At 45.3% G+C, this 22,162-nt stretch overlaps 1 protein-coding gene across 2 annotated transcripts; it reads left to right on the top strand.

The window, feature by feature from the left end:
• The first annotated feature begins 6,816 nt into the window (after positions 1 to 6,816).
• On the top strand, positions 6,817 to 13,435 carry LOC132222904 (gastrula zinc finger protein XlCGF8.2DB-like). Of its 2 annotated transcripts, XM_059678260.1 has the most exons (4): positions 6,821 to 6,928; positions 7,075 to 7,092; positions 10,211 to 10,334; positions 11,284 to 13,435. In XM_059678260.1, exon 4 carries the CDS (start codon positions 11,574 to 11,576, stop codon positions 12,522 to 12,524), a length of 951 nt encoding a protein of 316 aa, XP_059534243.1. In that variant the 5' UTR covers positions 6,821 to 6,928; positions 7,075 to 7,092; positions 10,211 to 10,334; positions 11,284 to 11,573; the 3' UTR covers positions 12,525 to 13,435. The 2 variants fall into 2 exon arrangements, with proteins under 2 accessions (XP_059534244.1, XP_059534243.1); XM_059678261.1 differs by lacking the exon at positions 10,211 to 10,334 and having other exon boundaries at positions 6,817 to 6,928.
• The last annotated feature ends 8,727 nt before the right edge of the window (positions 13,436 to 22,162 follow it).

Genomic DNA, 22,162 nt, shown 5'->3' with positions numbered 1-22,162 from the left:
AGAGAGAGACAGAGAGAGAGAGACAGAGAGAGAGAGACAGAGAGAGAGGCAGCGATATGAAAGGAAACATGGATCGATTGCCTTCTCTATGCTTTCCAAACAAGGATCAAATTTGCAACCCAGTTATGTGCCCTTACCAGGATCAAAGACGCCATTCTTTAGTGGGGGTGCTTTATGGGAGGATGCTCCAACCCACTGAGCCACCTGAGCAGGGCAGCACCTTAATTCTTAATGTTTCCTTTAAGAGAGTAAATTAGGCCCTAGCTGATTTAGCTCAGTGGAAAGAGAGTCAGCCTGTAGACTGAAGGGTCCCAGGTTCGATTCTGGTCAATGGCACATGCCCAGGATTTGACTCTAGTCTAACCCCAATAGGGGGCGTGCAGGAGGCAGTGGACCAATGATTCTCTCTTCATTGATGTTTCTATCTCCCAACTCTCTTTCTCTCTGAAGTATATATATTAAAGAGAGTAAATTATTATGACATTTGTGGGGTCCCAAACTTTCTGTGCTTTAGAAGGCACATAATAATGGCTGAAAATCACTCTTTGTCCAATATTGGGTTATTATGCATTGCTGATCAAGGCCTTGAAAGAAAGTCTGCATGACATAACTTTGTAGTTCTAATTTGCAGCCTGGTGCTTCTGTGATTGGTGAATTCAACGGTCACCCCGGATAGGAGTACTTTGTTGTGCCTGTGTGAACAATATGAATTATATTCTCGGTTCACAGTAAGTATTACATAATTCTCAGCAATGTTTAGGAGAATTCTTCCCCACATACTGTAAAGGAGCCATGTGCCATGATGTATGAGATTTCATAGGCTGGTGTCTCTTATTAAGGCTCTGAGGTTTAAATGGAACTAACATTAGAACAGAAACACTGTGTTCATAGTGACTAGGAAAGACCAGTAAATTGGTTGAAAAGTGCCACTTCTGAACGTTTTCCACAAATGATGAACGGTCTGTGGCTTCTGTGATGTTTGCTTACAACATTCTTAGGGCCTCCATTACTGTGTCATTGGCAGAGAAAATAAACACAGTTTTTTGGAGTCCTCTGGCCCATTCTAGGGTATTCACCTCAAGGTTTCCTCAACTGGCAAGACCTCAGAGCTAGAGAAAGGATAATCCTATAATCAGTCCCAGGTTTTATTTTTTGTAACCTGTCATCATTCCTGGGGATTCTGATGGCAAAAGCCTACACTGACTGCCAATATTTGCTGCCCCTGAGGTAAGACTGGTCCTCCCAGAAGATTTGGAGATAGATGGTAGAACCCATGTAAAGTTCCCATTTTAATTTCAAAACAAGACAGGGATATCCAGGCATTTATTTGGAAGTGCATCTTAAGGCTTTATTAAGTATATTTAGCCAAAACTGGTTTGGCTCAGTGGATAGAGCGTCAGCCTGAGGACTGAAAGGTCCCAGGTTTGATTCCAGTCAAGGGCATGTACCTGGGTTGCGGGCACATCCCCAGTAGGAGATGTGCAGGAAGCAGCTGATCGATGTTTCTCTCTCATTGATGTTTCTAACTCTCTATCTCTCTCCCTTCCTCTCTGTAAAAACGCAATAAAATATAATTTTAAAAAAAGGGAAAAAAAAAAAAGAAAAGGGAGGTGGAATTCTTCATTCTAAAAAAAAAAGTATATTTATAACTGAAATGCAACAAAATGCAGTTTTTCTAATGTGTACTATTTGGTGAGCTTGGACATATGGATATAGCTCAAAAAAAACATTACATGTGAAATAAATGTATCTGTCACCCATATACAGGTTAGGTCAAAAGAAACATTGAACTGCTGCCTCCTGTCCACCACCTACAGGGCATCCAGGTAAGCATGTGCCCTGACCTGGACTGGAACCAGTGACCTTTGAGGGAAAGGGATGGTGCCCAACCAACTGAAGTACAATGGCTTGACGGCCCCCGGGCCAGAGCAGCAAAGCCTGACAGTTCCGGGGCCGTTTCCAGCCGGAGCCTGGCCAGAGCAAAGGCCTGGGTCCTGGGTGCCAGAGGCAAACCGGTGCCAGTAGCCAAGGGAAGGGAAGGCCTATTGCACGAATCTCTTCATGCAACAGGCCTCTAGTAGTAAAATAATTGGGAAGTGGCAAGTTTTCATTATTTTTTAAACTTTGATGTAAGTATAATTGATTTAAAACACACATTCAAAAATATATATATATATATATTTTAAATATATTTTATTGATTTTTTTACAGAGAGGAAAGGAGAGTGATAGAGAGTTAGAAACATCGATGAGAGAGAAACATCGACTAGCTGCCTCCTGCACACCCCCTACTGGGGATGTGCCCGCAACCGAGGTATGTGCCCTTCACCGGAGTCGAACCTGGGACCTTTCAGTCTGCAGGCAGATGCTCTATCCACTGAGCCAAACCGGTTTGGCTCAAAAATATATTTTTATTGATTTCAGAGAGGAAGGGAGGAGTGAGGGATAGAAACATCAATGAGAGAGAATCACTGATAGGCTGCCTCCTGCATGATGAGAGAGAATTACTGATAGGCTGCCTCCTGCATGATGAGAGAGAACTACTGATAGGCTGACTCCTGCATGATGAGAGAGAATCACGGATAGGCTGCCTCCTGCACGATGAGAGAGAATCACTGATAGGCTGCCTCCTGCACGATGAGAGAGAATCACTGATTGGCTGCCTCCTGCACGATGAGAGAGAATCACTGATTGGCTGCCTCCTGCATGATGAGAGAGAATCACTGATTGGCTGCCTCCTGCATGCCTCACAGTGGGGATCCAGCCCATCACCTGAGCATGTGTCCTGACTGGGAATGCAACCGTGACCTCCAGTTTCATAGGTCAATGCTCAACCACTGAAACACACCAGGCTCTCCGAAGCTATTAAGGGATCCCGCTCGACCTGCAACTGAGGCAGCAATCAGCTGGGACAGCTCATCCTGGCTAACCCCCTGAACCTGTGTTCAAGGCCTTCTTTTCTCTGATTCTCCAGTGAGCTCACAGTGGTGTTTCTAGAGAGCCAAAGGAGCCCCACCTAGTCTCTCTGCTGTTCCTTGTCCTATCCTAAGCCCTAGATTTTTTTCATTATCCCCATCTTTAATAAATGTTCCTCAAAATCTCTGAACTCCTGTTGTGAAATCTTTTCTGCATAAAGTCAAGAGCTCAAACACTATAGGTCAAGCTGAGGCAGACCAGCTCCAGGCAGGTTCCTGTTCCCTCAAAGTTATGCCTGGGACATCCTGTATAAAGACAGAACATGGCAGCCCTAGCCAGTTTGGCTCAGTGGATAGAGCATCAGCCTGTGGACTGAAGGGTCCCAGGTTCGATTCTGTTCAAGGGCACATGCCCAGGTTGTGGGCTCAATCCCTAGTAGGGGACGTGCAAGAGGCAGCTGATCAATGATTCTCTCTCATCATTGATGTTTCTATCTCTTTCTCTCTCTCTCCCTCTCCCTTCCTCTCTGAAATCAATAAAAAATATATTTTAAAAATAAAAGACAGAACAAGGCATGATTGTGCTTACAAGACTTGGAAGATAACGTGATGGCCCACAATCACTTTGTTGTTGTTGAGTCAATTCAATCTTAACACTGTTCATTTTTTAAATGTTTTTATTGATTTTTTAGAGAGAAAGGCAAGGCAGAAACATCAGTGATGAGAGAGAATCATTGACCAGCTGCCTCCAGCATTTCCCCTACTGGGATGGAGCCCCCAACCTGGGTATTTGTCTTGACCTGGAATTGAACCAGCAATATGTTGGTTGATGGGTACATGCCCAACCACTGAATCCCACTAGCTGAGCACACTATTATTTTTGACTAGAGGCCCAGTGCACGAATTAGTGCACAGGTGGGGGGTCCAGCTGGCCTGGCCCCAATCAGGGCAGATCAGGGCTGGGCCTATCAGGAGGAGGAGATGGCAGGAGGTTGCTGGTTGGCCCACCTGCTTCAGGGCCCCATCAGGGCCCCTGATCAGGGCTGGGCCAACCGGGTGAAGGGGCCTTGGGCAATTGGCCAGTGGGCCCTTCCCCTGATTCTTGTTGGGGGGCCTATTGGAGGCTGGGAATGCATGGGGAGGGGTGGGGGGTACCAATCAGGGACAGTGGCCGGGGGAGGAGCCATAGGTGGTTGGCTGGCCGGCCCTGCCCCTGATTGGGGGGGGGGGGAGCGATTTGGGATGGGGCCGAGTGGCAGGAGGGGTTGCAGGAGATTGGCCGGCCAGCCCCATGCTTTATTGGGAAGGGCAATCAGGGTTGGGACTGGGGTAGGGGCTTTAGGAGGTTGGCCATACAGCCCCACCCCCTATTGAGGTAGGGTGGCAATCAGGCTGGGGGGCTGGCCAGGTGGGGGCCAATGAGGGTGGTGGGGGCCCATCGGGGGCATTGCTGGCAGGGGGTAGGGGCTGCAGGACATTGGCCAGGCAGCCCCACCCCCTATTGAGGTGGAGGGGCAATCATGGGTGGGGCTGGATAGGGGGAGGAGCTGCAGGAGGTTGCCCGCCAAGCCCCATCCCCTATTGGGGTAGGGGGTGCTATCAGGGGCAGGCCAGCTGGGGGGAGGGGCTGTGGGCCTATCATGGTGGGGCAAGCTGATCAGGGGTGCAGCTGGCTGGGGGGGAAGGGCGGGGTCATTTGGCTGGCACGCCCTGCTCATGTTAAGGGGCAGGCTGGCAGGGGGAGGGGCCACAAGTTTGGCCACTGGCCCCACCCCCTGATCAGGCCAGTTTGCTGGCCACAGCGGGCATCATAGTGACCAGTTGTTAGATCGTTATGGCTGTTATGGTAGCTGCCTTTTTATATGAATAGACTAGTGGCCCAGGTGCACAAAATTCATGCACATTAAAAGGGAATTAATTGGAGGAAATATTTTAATATTGCTATTTGCCCTTTCTCTATCATAGAAGTATCAGAGATGAAAGAAAAATAGTAAAATGATTATGAAAATCTCCCTCCTGTCAGAGTCTGGGGTGCGCCGTGGGACCCAGAGTCAAGTCTGCGCTCACCCGTGCACACCTCGAAATCACATGAGACCCAGACCCAGCTGGCCCCACCCCCGTCAAGCCCAGTAGGGCAGGGGTTGTGGCCTCAGGTCCCCCGGCCCTGGCATCAGTGCAAGGGGCGTGGCCTCAGGTCTCCAGGCACCAGTGCTGGGATAGGGGACGCAGTCTCAGGTCCCTGTCAACCCCTGCCAGGGCTGGGGGCATGGCCTCAGGTCCCCTGCCCCTTCCTCAGGTCCCCCAGCCCTGGTGCCAGGGTGGGGGGTGCGGCCTCAGGTCCCCTGTCAAGCCGTGCCAGGGCTGGGGCTTGGCTTCAGGTACCCTGACCCGGCCTCAGGTCTCCCAAACCCAGTGCCAGAGGGGGTGCGCCCTTAGTCCCCCAGTCCAGCCTCAGGTCCTCTGGCCCCCGTGCCAGGGGGGGCAGCGCAACCTCAGGTCCCTTGGCCCTGGCCTCAGATCTCCCAGACCTGGCACCAGAGGCAGGAGGCACGGTGTAGGTCCCCCAGCCTGTCCTCAGGTCCCCCGGACCTGGTGGTGGGGCAATGGGCACGGCCTCAGGTACCCTGGGCCCGGCGTGAGGGCACAAGGGCTCAAGGGCATGATGACCATTTGCATATTAGCTCTTTATTATATAGGATTGCTGACTCTATTACAGATGTTCCCAATTTCTGCCATACTCCTCCCAGCTTTTCTCCCTCTACCCTGCCCCCTCTGCTTCTAGTCCCTCACTACATTATTGTCTATGCCCATGGCCTCTCTCTCTCTCTCTCTCTCTCTCTCTCTCTCTCTCTCTCTATATATATATATATATATATATATATATATATATATATATATATATATGTATGTATATACTTTGTTTAAAATATTTTTGTTGATTTTAGAGAGTGGAAGGGAGAGGGAGAGATAAAAACATCAATGATGAGAGAGAATTGCTGATTAGTTGCCTCATGCATGACTCCACCCCCACACTGGGAATTGAGCCTGCAAACCATGTATGCGCCCTGAACAGAAAAAGAAACAGTATCACATGACCTCATCATTTGTAGAATATAATAGACAGCATAAATTAATGAACAAAAAATAGATTCAGAAACATAAGCGTCAAACAGACTGTCAAACTTCAGAGGGAAGTCAGGGGAGGGAGGGGTTAAGGGATCAACCAAAGAACCATAACCTCCTGGTTCACAGGTCGAGGCTCAACCACTGAGCTACACCAACTGGGCTACATTATTTTAAAATTTACGAAAATACATATATATATATTTTTAAATATATATTTCTTTATTGATTTCAGAGAGGAAGGGAGAAGGAGAGAGAGATAGAAACATCAATGATGAGAGAGAATCATTGATTGGCTGCCTCCTGCACACCCACTACTGGGGAACGAGCCCACAACCCAGGCATGTGCCCTGGGCCGGAATCGAACCTGGGACCCTTCAGTCCGCAGGCTGATGCTCTATCCACTGAGCCGAGCCGGCTAGGGCAATACATATATTTTTTATTGTTGATAGTATTATCGATGTCTCCCATTTCCCCCCTCTGTGTATACTCTTTGGTGGATCTCTTGCAGTCCTCCCACCTTCTTCCCCTCAGAGATCTGTTAGTCTGCTCCAGTGAGCCAGGGCTCTGGTCCCATCTACTCCCTCCCCAGGCATCACTTGCTGGGCCACAACACCTTTATTCACCTAAATTAGGCGAAGTCATTGGCTGGGATGCCAGTACTCCCCTGGGCGGTTGAGAAAACTACATTACCCAGAAGGAACTGCACACGTGTGGGCGGAGCTAAAGGGCATTTTGCTGTCTGCGCATCCAGTTAGGGCGGGATTTCCGCCTTTCTCCTCCCTGTGGTCATTTTTACTTTTTAGGTCTTGGTTCAAAGACTCACAGGGTTCAGGGCGCACTGGCTGTGAGTAGGAGGAGGCCTGGGAGGCAGCGTGCCTGCTGTGCAGGGTGTGTCTGAGGCTCCTTGAGCCCCAACAGCCCGAGATTGGGGTCCCCGTGCCTCCCGGACTCCTCTCTGCTCACAGCGTCCCCGCAGCCGGACCCCATTTCACCCTCCAGCCTGGGGGACCGGCCTCTCAGGTCCCGCCGCCCAGGTCCCAGCGCTCAGAATGGTGAGTCCCTCGGGGGGTGACACATGGTTGATGGGGGAAGAGGGTGAAAGGCTGCAGGGCCGCCTTGTAAGGACGTGATGATGCGACTGAACTGGGAGGATTCGGAAACCCGGGCCCGTTTTGGGTCTAAAGCAGTGGTTCTCAACCTTCCTAATGCCGCGACCCTTTATAAAACAGTTCCTCATGTTGTGGTGACCCCTAATTTCATTCTTACAAATTGAACATAATTAAAGCATCGTGATTAATCATAAAAACAATATGGAATTATATGTGTGTTTTCCGATGGTCTTAGGCGACCCCTGTGAAAGGGTCGTTCGACCCCCAAAGGGGTGGTGACCCACGGGTTGAGAACCGCTGGGAAGGCAACAAAGAGATGCGGTGTGGTTTTGCATGAGAAGTTTTCCTTTCACTCTCAGAACGCTGGGGCCATAGATGGTTGTGAAAAAAACAGGGACATTTTCTGGGGTTGGGTTCTAACTTTTCCTAATATTGCTCAGAGGAAGGACAGACTGGAAGACAGAGAACAGCAGCTGTGGGCAGGAAGGGGAAGTCCTGTAATTGATAAGGGAACTGGCAGAGTGAGCCCTGAGGACTGAGCCCTGAGATAACACAGGCATCTGGAGGGCACCTGGCCTCTGGGCTGGGCAAGGGTACTGAGCAGCCTGACCCTTAGAGCCATGGTTCTCAATGTTGGCTGCATGTTAGAATCACCTGGGAATCTTTTTAAAATCCTGATTTCTGGGCCTCATCCTCCGGATATCCTGTTTCTTTGTTACTAATGTTGTGGCCCCACCCCATAACAAAGAAACAGAATTTCCGGAGGATGAGGCCCAGAAATCAGGATTTTAAAAAGATTCCCAGGTGATTCTAACATGCAGCCAAGGTTGAGAACCGCTGCCTTAGAGCCTGGTGGTTGCCAGGCTCTCAACAGACCATTTTCTTTCCACAAATTCCTGCAAATGCAGAGTCGATTAGGTGTACGGGTTTGTGGAGCTTATTTCATGGCCTCACACACTTGTGGCCCCTGAGATAGTAGAGTCCCGGAAGTGTCCGCTGCTCTTTTATCCCTTAGACCTGGGGACTTTGAACAGACACTAAGCCCAGACTCCTAAGGGCAGGACTAGGGCTTCATGAAGTGGACCTTGTATTTGGCAACCAGTGTAATGTGTGTGAGGGCCTCCAGACATAGGTTCCAGGATGTGCAGACTTGGAGTAAAGAGTGAGCTGATTCAGAAACCCATAGATAGATTTTTTTAAAATACATATTTATTTTTATTGATATTCGATGTAGAAAGGAAGGGAGAGGGAGAGAGGGAAACAGGAAGGAGCAAAAAACAAGGATTGGTTGCCACCTCCACAATCTCTACTGTGGATCTAGCCCACAACTTAGGCATGTGAAGTTACCAGTGCATGGGTCTATGATCAATCAACGGAGACACATCAGCCAGGACTGTACATCACTTTAATACAGGGAATCATGGTCAGGTTGGTAGCTCAGAAGGGACAGTGTGAGCATAAGGACTGGCTTTCTTGCTGGGGCCACTGTTTGTGGGAGGTGGGTGTCACAACACAGCGTAGGGACAGAAGTTGTCATGTAGAGTGTGGGGGAGAGAGACTCGTTTTTGCAGTGGCCAAGGCCTTTAAAAGATGAGTGGACCTGAGGTTAATTGGAGGCTGAAGAGTAATTCAAACAACATGAGACTAGGGCTGGCACATAACTTTTCTAAACTCTTACCAGGATTTTGTTGTGACCTTTGTTGTGTCCTGGCTGTGGGTATTTGCAGTCAGTCTTGTGGATTAGCTAAGAGGCTTGAGTGGTTATCTGTGAGACTCACTGGGCATGGTGCAGAGGGCCATTGGGGCTGGGACTTGAGTGAAGGTTAAGTGAGAGATAAGGATTGTGGTTTGTGAAGGGACATCAAGTGCAGCATAACAGGAGATGGGCTATGAATATCTGAGATCTGATTGTTGTTTTAATAGTTGTGGTTGAAGCCAAAACAAACAAACAAAAACAGTCATGGAGAGAGGCCTACATAGCAGGACTCAAGGCTGCCTTTATGAGTGCACCATCAGAGTCTGGGCAGTATTTGATCCTGATTCAATTTGGCAACCATCCTCTGGACCACACATGCTGAGTAATAGGTAAAAGGCCAGGAGATGAATATGGGGGCTGGGGCTGTGGAAGTTCAGGCTTAAGAGAGGTGTGGTAGAAAGAGTGATGAGCACTTGGAGAGGGAAATGAATTCATGGCCACAGCACCCTGACATTGACATAAGAGTGAATGAAGGAAGAGTCTATTTCTGGTGATGCCTGGATGTAACAATAAGGTGAATTTTAGGGTAATTGCCTGTAAAGAGAGGGGTATGGGTGCTACATTCTAGGTTAAGAGCTTAGGTGCCATTTAAATAACCACCTGCCTTTTGTTGTTGAGATTGAGTCACAGTTGATGGGAATGAAGTAGCATTCATCAGTGTTACCCAGGTTTGTAAATCTCCACTGGCATGGGTAAGGAAGAAGGGTAAGAGAGAATGAGATTTTGGAGGTGAACTATAATTTTGGAAAAGAAGGTGATTAGGATAAAATTCATCCACGCCTCTGCATGTTTGCATTACGTTTGAAGTTGTGCCTCTGGGAATGAAGCTGTGTGAGAGAAGTGTTCAAAGAACTATGTGCAGCAGATTGTGAAAAGTGATGGCCTCAGCACTTTGGGATTGGGGTCAAGAGGGTGAAGTGTGATGCCATGTTTTTGGTGTCTTAGAGGAAAAATCAGAGGGACTATAAGGCTAATTCCTGAGAAGATCAGTATCAAATCACTCACACTCTCTTTATTGCTAACATCCCTCTCTAACCTATGCTTTTGACACCCACTCTATTGATAAGAGGCAGTGTGGTATACATGGGCGGTCCAGAGCTCAGGTATTGTCTATCTGCTCAACTGCCTTAATTGTTGTGGGAAGAAAAATATCAGCAGGAAAATAAGACAGTGGCTTTCATGGGATGAAGGCCTGGTATTTAATCTGATGTGAAGAGCAGATGGGTGTGGAGGGTGGGGATTATGACAGACTTATAATCTTAGGAGTGAATCTGATCATGGGCTGTACTGTCCCCATTATGCCAGGATGTGAACTTTGAGGACGTGGCCATTGCCTTCTCTCAGGAGGAGTGGGGGCTCCTTGATGAGGCTCAGAGACTTCTATACTGCGATGTGATGCTGGAAGTGTTTGCACTTGTATCATCTCTAGGTAAGACCTTCACATTCTCCCAGTGTCCTGAGGTGATGACCTCTCTTCCTTTATTCCTCAGCCTTAGCTTTCTCTCTCCCACAGCCAGAACATTGCCTCCGCTAATTTTCCCCACTGTCCTGTCAAATGTGCAGTGGCTGCCAGAGATGAGCTGGAAGGGGATCCCTGAGCAAAGGACTCCACAAACATCCCTAACACCCATTACCTCAAAAAGTACAGGAAGTGTTAGGGAGTCCAGAGTCTGGCAGTGAGCTTAATGGGTCCCAGCTTGTATTTTCTCTTCATGGGAGGCTGACAGTGTCCACATGCATGGCTTCCACTTCTGCCCTCTTTCTCTAGGTAAAGGTTCTTTGTGGCAACCTGTGCCATGTTATGGTCTTTACCTACATGAACCATGGGCTGTTCTTATAAGGCCCCCATTCGAATGTTTGTAATAATTTCTTCCCTGAATACTACAGCAAGCTGTATTGCTCTGGCCCAGTGGTGACTGCTCATTTCTGTATCACCTGTTCCTCTGCATCGGTGCCTCTGCAGTATTCTACAACATTGACTTGCACATGTGTTATGAAGTGCACATACATGCTCAAAACCAGCTACTCCATTATTGAGTTTACTTGGAGTAAGAGAGAACCAACCTCTTGCACAGCTCGCCCTGGTCCCCAGCAGACAAGCCATGCTGAATGCTGTTAGTTGAAGTATTAGCTGGAAATCCATATTCTAATCCATGTGGTGCTTGCCATGTTTGTGTCATATTTCTGGTGAGGCCTCCCTGTGTTGTGATCTTTATTAGCCCAGAAAGTCACGAGAGTCTCTTATTAATCCTTCCTGCACATCACTTATTTTCAGACATTTTCATGGGAGCAGCGTGTGATGTGTAACACACTTTTGCAATGCGACTTCCCCTGTCACACATTCAACATTCATTTCCTCACCATTTCTCACTTTTCAGGTTGTTGGCATAAAATGGAAGATGAGGAGGCCTGTTCTGATCAGAGTGTATCTATACAAGGAGAGTCACGGGTCAGGGCTTCTAAGACAGCTCCAGCCACCCAGAAGATCCCTCTGTGTAAGCAGTGTTTCTCTGTGTTATAAGGTATTTTACATCTGACTGGTTCACATGCAGCATACTTTGAGCAGAAAGCCTTCTGTAGTGACGCATGTGTTGGAGACTTCTGTTTCAGTGCAAACCCTCACCAACAACAGAGGAATGAATGTGGAGAGGAGCCCTGGAAAGAAACTATGGACGGGGCCTCCTTTGTGAGCAGGTGCAGCTTCTTCTTATCTTTGGTGCCTTCAACCAGCAGGGAGGTTGGGGAAGACTTGCAATACAACTCAGAGCTTCCCCAGCACCAGGCCACTCCCAACACTGAGGAGCTACACTGTGGCAGTGAGATTTCCCAGGAATTTCTCAGTGGAAAAAGTCATCACCAGTCGGGTGAATGTGAAAATGCTGCCAGCCACAACCTGAAAGTTGTTCAGTGTCAGGATATGTGTTCTGCAGAACTGATTTGTGAGTGTAACAAATGTAGGAAAGTGTTTATACGAAACTTGAACGTCATTCGACATAAGGGAGTTCACACTGGAAAAAAGCCGTATGAGTGTAATGAATGTGGGAAGTTCTTCAGAAAAAGACGTGCACTCATTAAACACCAGAGATTTCACACTGGCGAGAAGCCATATGAGTGCAGACATTGTGGGAAGTTTTTCAGTTATAAGTCTACCCTCAAACAACACAACAAAGTTCACATAGGAGAAAGGCCATATAAGTGTAGAGAATGTGGGGTATCCTTTAGTCAAAGGCCTCACTTCAATGTACACCTCAGAGTTCACATTGGAGAGAAGCCATATGAGTGTACAGAATGTGGAAAGTCCTTTTGTCTAAGGGCTAACCTTGCTAGACACCTCAGAGTTCACATTGGAGAAAAGTTGTATGAGTGTAGAGAATGTGGGATATCCTTTCCTCGAAGGTATCACCTCACTGATCACCTCAAGGTTCACACTGGAGGGAAGCCATATCCATATGTGTGTAGAGAATGTGGGATGTCCTTTCGTCTAAGGGCTCACCTCACTGTACACCTCAGAGTTCACACTGGAGAGAATCCGTATGCGTGTAGAGAATGTGGGATGTCCTTTTGTGAAAGGGATCACCTCATTGAACACCAGACTGTTCACACTGGAGAGAAGCCATAGGAGTGTAGAGAATGTGGGATGTCCTTTCGTCGAAGGGCTCACCTCACTGATCACCTCAGAGTTCACAATGGAGGGAAGCCGTATGAATGTACTGAATGTGGAAAGTCTTTTACCCAAAAAAATAGCCTTATTAAACATCTGAGAGTTCACACTGGAGAGAAGTTTTAAATGTGCGGGGAATGTTTTATTTTATTCACTTAGAACAACAACACTGATGGCGACTCTTTGGGACCTGTTTTCCTGAATTTAAACCCCTTTTTAATGGAACGTACACTCTGCTAGATTCCTCCTAAGTTTCTGGTACAAGTGAGGCTTGACGGAGGTGCATTGCACTTGGTAAGATGCCCAGAACTAATACCTGAATGATTTGTGGCTGAAGAGATTTCCCCTCTACCACCTGGCTCACCTGAAGACTGTGTATCAGTCCCAACCCCTGTGGCATCAGGGGAAATGTATTCTATGTTCTCACTTGTGCTTGAGAACATTATGATTATTCCAGCTCCTGACAGGATCTTCATTCCTTTATCTCTGAGGAGGTAATACACCTGACCCAGGGTCATCCAGGGCACCCATCCTCAGCTAAGAAGTGCTGCCTCTGTTAGGGACATGTGGTTCTCACATTATGCTGTGATGAATTGTTCCAGATTCTAATTCGCCAACCTGCAAACCGCTTGCTGTCCTCTGTTCTGATTTATGATCTTTTAGTAAAGATTTTTTTTTCTTTTGTACCTTTAATTTGTTATATTCATTTCCAGGGATGATTTTCAAGCACAATTGTGATCTATCATCATGTAGAGTTAACAGATATTGTGTGGATCCAAAACTTTCTGTGCTTTAGGAGGGATAGCATAACGCAAGAAAATAATTCCTTGAGCAATATTGGTCATATTGCATTGCTGCTAAGGCCTTGAAATTAAGACTGTGACTGTGGTTTTAATCTGCAGATTTGATCCTTGCCCCTATGGGGTTATGTAAGAGACATCTAATTTTTTTTTCTCTCAATCTCTCTCTTTCTGTCCCCCTTCCCTTGCACTCTGTCTAAAAATCAATGGAAAAATGTCCTCAGATAAGGATTACCAAAAAAACCAAGCATCCACTCTGGTGCCCTGAGATGGGGCCTCTGCCGGCACAGCCCTCCTTTGCTCACTCTTTCCTGCCTTTTCCTGGGATGTTCCCACCGCAGCTGGGCTCACTGTGCCCTTCCCAGGGTGTGGCAGAGAGGAGGCCCCGGCAAGGCCCTGGGAGGGATTTGGGTTCTGTGTCTGCCGGAGATGTGCTGGACAGGGCTCTTCTGTCTCCATCCAGTGGTCCCTCCAGCCTGCTCCTCCCCACCCCCAGGCACCTGGCCTGCTATAAATGAACCTACTGTGGGAGAATCCCCCTGATGCTTTGGGCCTCCAAATCAGTTCACCTTTAGAAAATCCTGCCTCCAGCCAACCCACTCACACCTCTGAGGCCCGCTGGTGTTTGAGTCTCTTTTTTCCATTTTAGGGATTATTTTACACTTTAATTTTTTAAAAAGAAAGCATGCCACTCTCCCACCCCATTGCACAGCCAGTCCTGGAAGTAGCATGGGCTCTCCAGGATATGGTGTATGTTTTCAATGGTGAGAACATTCTGCAATACCAGCATTTCCAGGAGAGGCTTGGTCTCCATAATAATCCCACATTCAGAGGATGAGTTGTGGTTGGCGTGCCCCTCCCTAAGTTTTGCCTGTGCATGGAAGACCTGAAATGAGGGGATAGTTCCTGGATTCTGGGGAATAGTGTGTTGCTGGGGTGTGTTTGAGGGGGCAGAGAGGTTGTGTGCCTGTGACCCGTGTTTCTGCCAGCTCATGGGCCAGGTTCCTTGAGTGGGGAGCTAAGGGAAGGCTGTAGGGATGAGAACTTGAATCAGGCTGGATGAGGGTCAGCAGCCATGGGTGGGCATAGGACACATAAAGACTGAGGCTGTGGATACTGTTGAGCCCAACTGTTTCAGACGCCCCAAATACAGTCCCCTGTCCTTGGGAACTGGCATCTAGTGGAGGACAGTCCACAAAAAAAGTGGACCAGGATACCTGAGACAGGTGACAGCAGGTATGGGGAAAGGTGAAACCAGCATTTGTCAGTGGGGTCTTCACTGAGGAAGTCTGGGAAGGGGTGGCAGGCTCCAGGTGGGTGCCTGCAGGGAGCATGCCCTGTGCATTTGAGAATTGTAGGGAGGTCACTCTGGCTGTTTTTAACAGCAAAGATCAGAAAGTGGTAAAAAAAATTAAAATAAAAGGTGGTCGAATAGGCACAGGTTTGTGCATCTCGTCCTGAGCCAGACTGGAAATACAATTAAATTGAAGAACGTCCGCCTGGTATTAACAAATTACATGCAGCTGAGCAGACAGTGTACAAGGAAGGGCAGAGGACGCCTAGAGAACGGCAAGAACTGGGAAGTGGGCTTGAGAAGGACTGCCAGCCAGTGGGCCCAGAGGGTGAGGAGAAACCTGTGTTGCTCCAAAGCTGCGTCCCTTCATGACGGGTAACACCCAACTGTGTAAGGAAAAGCCACAGGGCAGCTGGCTGCCAGGGAAACTGGACCAAAGGCAAAAGCCCCAAAAGGCTGCCCCGTGAAAGGAGGCCCAAGCAGCGCGGTGCTGGGGAGAGACGAAAGAGCAGTTTCATTGTTTTGGTTTGGTTTTGTCTTTGTTTTTATTCTCTAAACCCAGAAGACAGGACTTTTCTATTGCAAACACTCACTCGGGGCTTTGGAGCAGAAAAAGAGGCACAGACTTGAGGTGCGTGAGGAGAGGCTAGGAGGAAAGCTGCGGGGAGAGACGTGGACAAGAGTCCTGCATTGGGAAATCCTTTTGTAAAAAATTCTTTATTTTTTAAAATTATCACATAAGTCTCCCTTTTCCCCCACTGACCTCTCCCCAGCTGCCCCTACCCCCCAGCACATGCCCTCACCCCCTTACTATGTCCAATGGTTATGCTCATATGCAAGCATGCAGGTCCTTCGGTTGATCTTTTACTCCTTTCCCCTTCCCTGCCTTCCCTCTTAGTTTGGATGGTCTGTTCAATGCTTCTATGATGCTGGCTCTATTTTTATTCATCAGTTTATGTTTTACATTATAAACCACAAATGAGTGAGATCATATGATATTTATCTTTCTCTGACGGCCTATTTCCCTGAGCATAATGCTCTGTAGGTCCATTCCTACTGTTGCAAATGGTAAGAGTTCCTTCTTTCTTACCATAGTGTTCCATTGTGTAGATATTCCATTGTGTAGATATACCACAGGTGTTTTTTTTTTAATCCATTCATGTGCTGATGGGCATTTAGGCTGTTTCCAAATTGTAGCTATTTTAACTACGATTGTGCTGCTGTGAACATAGGGGTGCATATATCTTGGTGTTTCTGATTTCTTGGGATATATTGCTAGAAGTGTGACATTCTTAGCTTCCAAACCTAAGCAGCCATTTATCCCCAGGAGAGCTAGCCCCTCCCAGTAGGTTCAGGGCAGGAGATACTGCATGCCGTACTGCATTTCGAGCTTTACAGAGGAAACAAAGGCAGAGACCAAGCTTATGGGTTTGAATAGTCCCAAAGAGCCCTCAGTGACTGGATTGGGAGAGGGGCTGGTCCACCCTGCTATTTGGGGAATCAGACTGATAAAAACTCCAAGTTGCCAGCTAACCCGACTAGTCTCCATATAAGGACTTATGATCAATCAAGACCAGAGTAATATTTTGGGACACACATGGAGGAGCAACTCTGGGTCAGGGAAAAAACACTGATTTTATTGCCTGAAAGAGAAACAGCCCCATTCCCACCTAAAGCCCTGCTACAAACGGATGCTTGAATGATTTAAGACTGACAGCCAGGCCGAAACCAGTTTGGCTCAGTGGATAGAGCGTCGGCCTGTGGACTGAAAGGTCCCAGGTTTGATTCTGGTCAAGGGCATGTACCTGGGTTGTGGGCATATCCCCAGTAGGAGATGTGCAGGAGGCAGCTGATCGATGTTTCTCTCTCATCGATGTTTCTAACTCTCTATCACTCTCCCTTCCTCTCTGTAAAAAATCAATAAAATATATTAAAAAAAAAAAAAAAAGACTGACAGCCAGAAGACAGGAAAAGAGGGCAGATTCACCCTGCTTGTTTCAACCCAAAACCTTTGGAGACGGACACAAGTAGAGAACCTGTGGGTCACTTGGAGCTTCAAGCAGGGAGTTCAAAGCCAAAAGGCAGTGACTGACAGTGTCCAGCACCTCAGTACCTAACAGGAAGCCCAGAATTAGCTGACAGAAGAGTGGGGTCCTACACCACCAGCCATGAGGCATTACTACTCAGCTGAAGTGAATGACACTTCGCTTTTTTTATTTTTATTATTTTAAAATGTTTATTATTCTTTTTACTTTCATCTCATTTTTTGGAACCTTTTTCTTTCTCACTTCTCTTATTCCCATTTTTCATGTCTTTTAGCCATTTTAGTTTTTCTATTTCCTTTCTTTTTTCTTTTTTTAAAAATGGATCTACTTTACCTGCTTTATTGATGTATTATTATTTTAGTCTCTGTTAGTTTATTCACATATCTAATTTCCTCTTCCCTGATCCTACTCCATTTCCCCTTCTCTTTTCTTTTTCTTTACTATGCTTTTTATTTTTTCTCTCTTGTCTTGCTCGTTTCTTCTCCTAATTTTTTAACTTGTTTCACTTCTTAAATTTAGGGCTTCCTGATGTTGCCTCTAATCTCCTTTGCAAAATAATTTATTTCATTTTATCTTTTTTAAATTTTCTTTTTACCTTCTCATTTCTTTTCTCCATCCTCTGTTCCAAACTGTGGTCCTTCACCTATTTATCCAACTCCTTAATCTTATTTTCTTTATTTAAGCTAAGCATCTACAGATTCTGCCACCCCTATTTTTTCTGGGTGTTTCTTATTTATGCCTTTTGGTTTGTTTGTTTTGTTGTGTTTTCTTCCCCGGTATTTTATCTTTCTTTCTTCAATCCTTCCTATCATTCTTGCTGTCTTTTCTCTTTGCTTTTCTATGGTGGTCACTTTTGTCAGGGTTATAGGGGTCTTGAGTACATTCGTGTTCTGTTACTTCTGTGTTGTGTCTTATCCTGTTGTGTTTTGTGCATTTGGCTCAGTGCCTCCACATCCATTAGCACACCGTTGTAATGAGCAAGCCACATAATAAGACACCCTAAGAGGAGATTCCATTTATGAAATGGACAATAACATTCAAGACCTAATTGCATGAGAATAACCCAAATGTTTCAAGTAGGATGCCTCCCTCGAATACCCAGCCCTGATGACCTGAAAGACTGCCTCACTGGGTACTACAAAACATCTAGTACATCAAAAAGTCTGGGTGGCATAGCAGTTTGATTAATGCATAGAATTAATTACAAGAGAACAGAAAAAATATGGAGCCAAAGAAACAACCCCCAAATGAAAGTCAAGGAGGAATCACTGGAAAAGGAACTAAATGAAATGGATGCAAGCAGTTTGTCAGAGAAATAGTTCAAAGTAATGGTTATAAGGATGCTGAAACGTCCTGATGAGAAATTCACCAACATGTGTAAGAATCGAGGGGAAATGAGGAATGACATAGATTCAACAAAGAATACAATGGAAGTTTTTAATGGGAGACTAGAAGAAGCTTAGGACCAAATCAGCAAGATAGAAGACAAGGTAGAAAAAAACCCACCCAAGCAGTGCAACAACTGGAGAAAAATTAAGAAGCAGGAGGAGAGTCTAAGACAGCTCTGGGATAACATGAAATGAAACAACATGACATGCTAGGGGATCCAAAAGGAGAGGAAGCTGAGCAAGGAATAAAAAAAAACTGTTTGAGGAAATAATGAGAGCCCTAACTGGTTTGGCTCAGTGGGTAGAGCATCGGCCTGCAGACTGAAAGGTCCCAGGTTCAATTCTGGCCAAGGGTATGTACCTTGATTGCAGGCACATCCCCAGTAGGAGGTGTGCAGGAGACAGCTGATCAATGTTCCTCTCTCATTGATGTTTCTAACTCTCTATCCCACTCCCTTCTGTTCTGTGAAAAATCAATAATATATATATATATATATATATATATATATATATATATATATTGCTAAAAGTATTACAAAGAGTATTACATATGTGTCCTTTTTTCCCCCCACCCCCGCCCTTAACAATCCCCTGGCCGCCCCTACCCCCCAGTGTCTTTTGCCCATTGGTTATGCTTATATGCATGTATACAAGTCATTTATTTGGTTGATCTCTTACTCCCAACCCTCCCCCCCCAACCCTCTCCAGCCTTCCCCCCGCAGTTTGACAATCTGTTTGAGGCTGCTCTGCCTCTGTATCTATTGTTCAAAAGTTTATAATGGTCTCTATTATCCATGAATGAGTGAGATCATGTGGTATTTTTCCTTCATTGACTGACTTATTTCACTTAGCATAATGCTCTCCAGCTCCATCCATGCTGTTGCAAATGGTAAGAGTTCCTTCTTTTTTACAGCAGCATAGTATTCCATCGTGTAGATGTACCACAGTTTTCTAATCCATTCATCTACTGATGGGCATTTAGTCTGTTTCCAGATCTTAGCTATGGTGAATTGTGCTGCTATGAACATATGGGCACATATATCCTTTCTGATTGGTGTTTCTGGTTTCTTGGGATATATTCCTAGAAGTGGGATCACAGGGTCAAATGGGAGTTCCATTTTCAGTTTTTTGAGGAAACTCCATACTGTCTTCCATAGTGGCTGCACCAGTCTGCATTCCCACCAGCAGTGCACGAGTGTTCCTTTTTCTCCACATCCTCTCCAGCACTTGTCGTTTGTTGATTTGTTGATGATAGCCATTCTGACAGGTGTGAGATGGTACCTCATTGTTGTTTTGATTTGCATCTCTCGGATGATTAGTGACTTTGGGCATGTTTTCATATGTCTCTTGGCTTTCTGAATGTCTTCTTTTGAAAGGTGTCTATTTAGATCCTTTGCCCATTTTTTGATTGGATTTTTTATCTTCCTTTTGTTAAGTTGTATGAGTTCCCTATAAATTTTGGAGATTAGGCCCTTATCAGATATGACATTGGCAAATATGTTTTCCCACACAGTGGGTTTTCTCGTTGTTTTGTTGATGGTTTCTTTTGCTGTGCAGAAGCTTTTTATTTTGATGTAGTCCCATTTGTTCATTTTCTCTTTAGTTTCAAGGGCCCTAGGAGCTGTATCAGTGAAGAAATTGCTTCGGCATATGTCTGAGATTTTGTTGCCTTTGGATTCTTCTAGAATTTTTATGGTTTCCCGTCGTACATTTAAGTCCTTTATCCATTTTGAGTTTATTTTTGTGTATGGTGTAAGTTGGTGATGTAGTTTCATTTTCTTGCATATATCTGTCCAATTTTCCCAACACCATTTATTGAAGAGACTATCTTGGCTCCATTGTATGTTCTGCCTCCTTTGTCAAATATTAATTGAGCATATTGGTTCGGGCCGATTTCTTGGATGTCTATTCTATTCCATTGATCTATATGCCTGTTCTTGTGCCAGTACCAGGCAGTTTTGAGAACAGTGGCTTTGTAATACAGCTTGATATCTGGTATTGAGATCCCACCTACTTTGTTCTTTCTCAGGAATGCTGCAGCTATTCGGGGTCTTTTTTTATTCCAGATGAATTTTTGGAGAGTTCGTTCTAGATCTGTGAAGTATGCCATTGGTATTTTAATGGGAAGTGCATTGAATTTATAGATTGCTTTGGGTAGTATGGACATTTTAATGATGTTGATTCTACCAGTCCATGAACACGGTATGTTCTTCCATCTGTTTATGTCTTTCTCTATCTCTTTTTTCAACTTCCTGTAGTTTTCTGAGTAGAGGTCTTTTACCTCTTTAGTGAAGTTTATTCCTAGGTACCTTAATTTTTTTGGTGCGATGGTAAATAGGATTGTTTTTATAATCTCTCTTTCTGAAAGTTCACTATTGGTGTATAGAAATGCCTCAGATGTCTTGGGGTTAATTTCGTATCCTGCTACATTGCCAAATTCATGTATTAAATCTAGTAGCTTTTTGATGGAGTCTCTAGGGTTTTGTATGTATAATATCATGTTGTCTGCAAATAAGGACAGTTTTACTTCCTCTTTTCCAATTTGGATGCCTTTTATTTCTTCTTCTTGCCTAATTGCAATGGCTAATATTTCCAGTACTATGTTGAACAGGAATAGTGAGAATGGGCATCCCTGTCTTGTTCCCGTTCTTAGGGGAAATGGTGTTAGTTTTTGTCCATTGAGTATGATGTTGGCTGTGGGCCTGTCATATATGGCTTTTATTATGTTGAGGTATGATCCTTCTACTCCCGCCTTGCTGAGAGTTTTTATCAAAAATGGGTGTTGGATTTTGTGAAATGCTTTTTCTGCATCAATTGATATGACCATGTGTTTTTTTTTCTTTCAATTTGTTTATGTGATGTATCACATTTATTGATTTGCGGATATTGTACCATCCTTGCATCCCTGGGATAAATCCTACTTGGTCATGGTGTATGATCTTTCTGATGTACTTCTGGATCCGATTTGCTAAGATTTTGTTGAGGATTTGGGCATCTATGTTCATGAGGGATATTGGCCTGTAATTCTCTTTCATTGTGTTGTCTTTACCTGGTTTTGGTATTAGGGTGATGCTGGCTTCATAGAATGAGCTTGAAAGTGTTCCCTCCTCTTGAATTTTCTGTAATAGTCTGAGGAGGATATGTGTTAGTTCTTCCTTGAATGTTCGGTAAAACTCCCCTGTGAAGCCGTCTGGTCCTGGGCTTTTGTTTGCTGGAAGCTTTTTGATGAATGCTTCAATTTCTTCCTGAGAGGCAATTTTATAGCTCTACAGGTCTACCTCAAAAAAAAAAAAACCAAGAAAAAAATGGTAGTAAATCATCTAACACTACAACTCAAAGAATTAGAAAGAGAGCAACAAGAAAAGCCCAGAGTGAGCAGAGGGAAGGTGATAATGAAGATCAGAGCAGAAATAAATGACATAGATAACAAAAAAACAATACAGAAAATCAATGAAACCAAGAGCTGGTTCTTTGAAAGGATAAACAAGATTGATGAACATCTAGCCAGGCTCACCAAGAAGCAAAGAGAGAGGACCCAAATAAACAAAATCAGAAACGATAGAGGCGAAATAACAACAGACCCCACAGAAATACAAATGATTGTTAGAAAATACTATGGACAGCTCTACTCCAACAAACTAGACAACCTGGAGGAAATGGACTAATTCCTAGAAAAATACAACATTCCAAAACTCAATCAGGAAGAATCTAAAAATCTCAACAGGCCAATAACTATGGAAGAAATTGAAGCAGTCATCAAAAAGCTTCCAGCAAACAAAAGCCCAGGTCTAGACGGCTTCACAGGGGAGTTTTACCAAACATTCAAGGAAGAACTAACACATATCCTCCTCAGACTATTACAGAAAATTCAAGAGGAGGGAACACTTCCAAGCTCATTCTATGAAGCCAGCATCACCCTAATACCAAAACCAGGTAAAGACAACACAATGAAAGAGTATTACAAGCCAATATCCCTCATGAACATAAATGCCAAAATCCTCAACAAAATCTTAGCAAATTGGATCTAGCAGTAAGTACATCAGAAAGATCATACACCATGACCAAGTAG

The sequence above is a fragment of the Myotis daubentonii genome, chromosome 21, assembly GCF_963259705.1.
Source record: "Myotis daubentonii chromosome 21, mMyoDau2.1, whole genome shotgun sequence".
In the NCBI taxonomy this organism is placed as follows: Eukaryota; Metazoa; Chordata; class Mammalia; order Chiroptera; family Vespertilionidae; genus Myotis; species Myotis daubentonii.
Note: the sequence above shows the minus strand (reverse complement) of the source record. Positions and strands in the feature narration are given on the sequence as shown.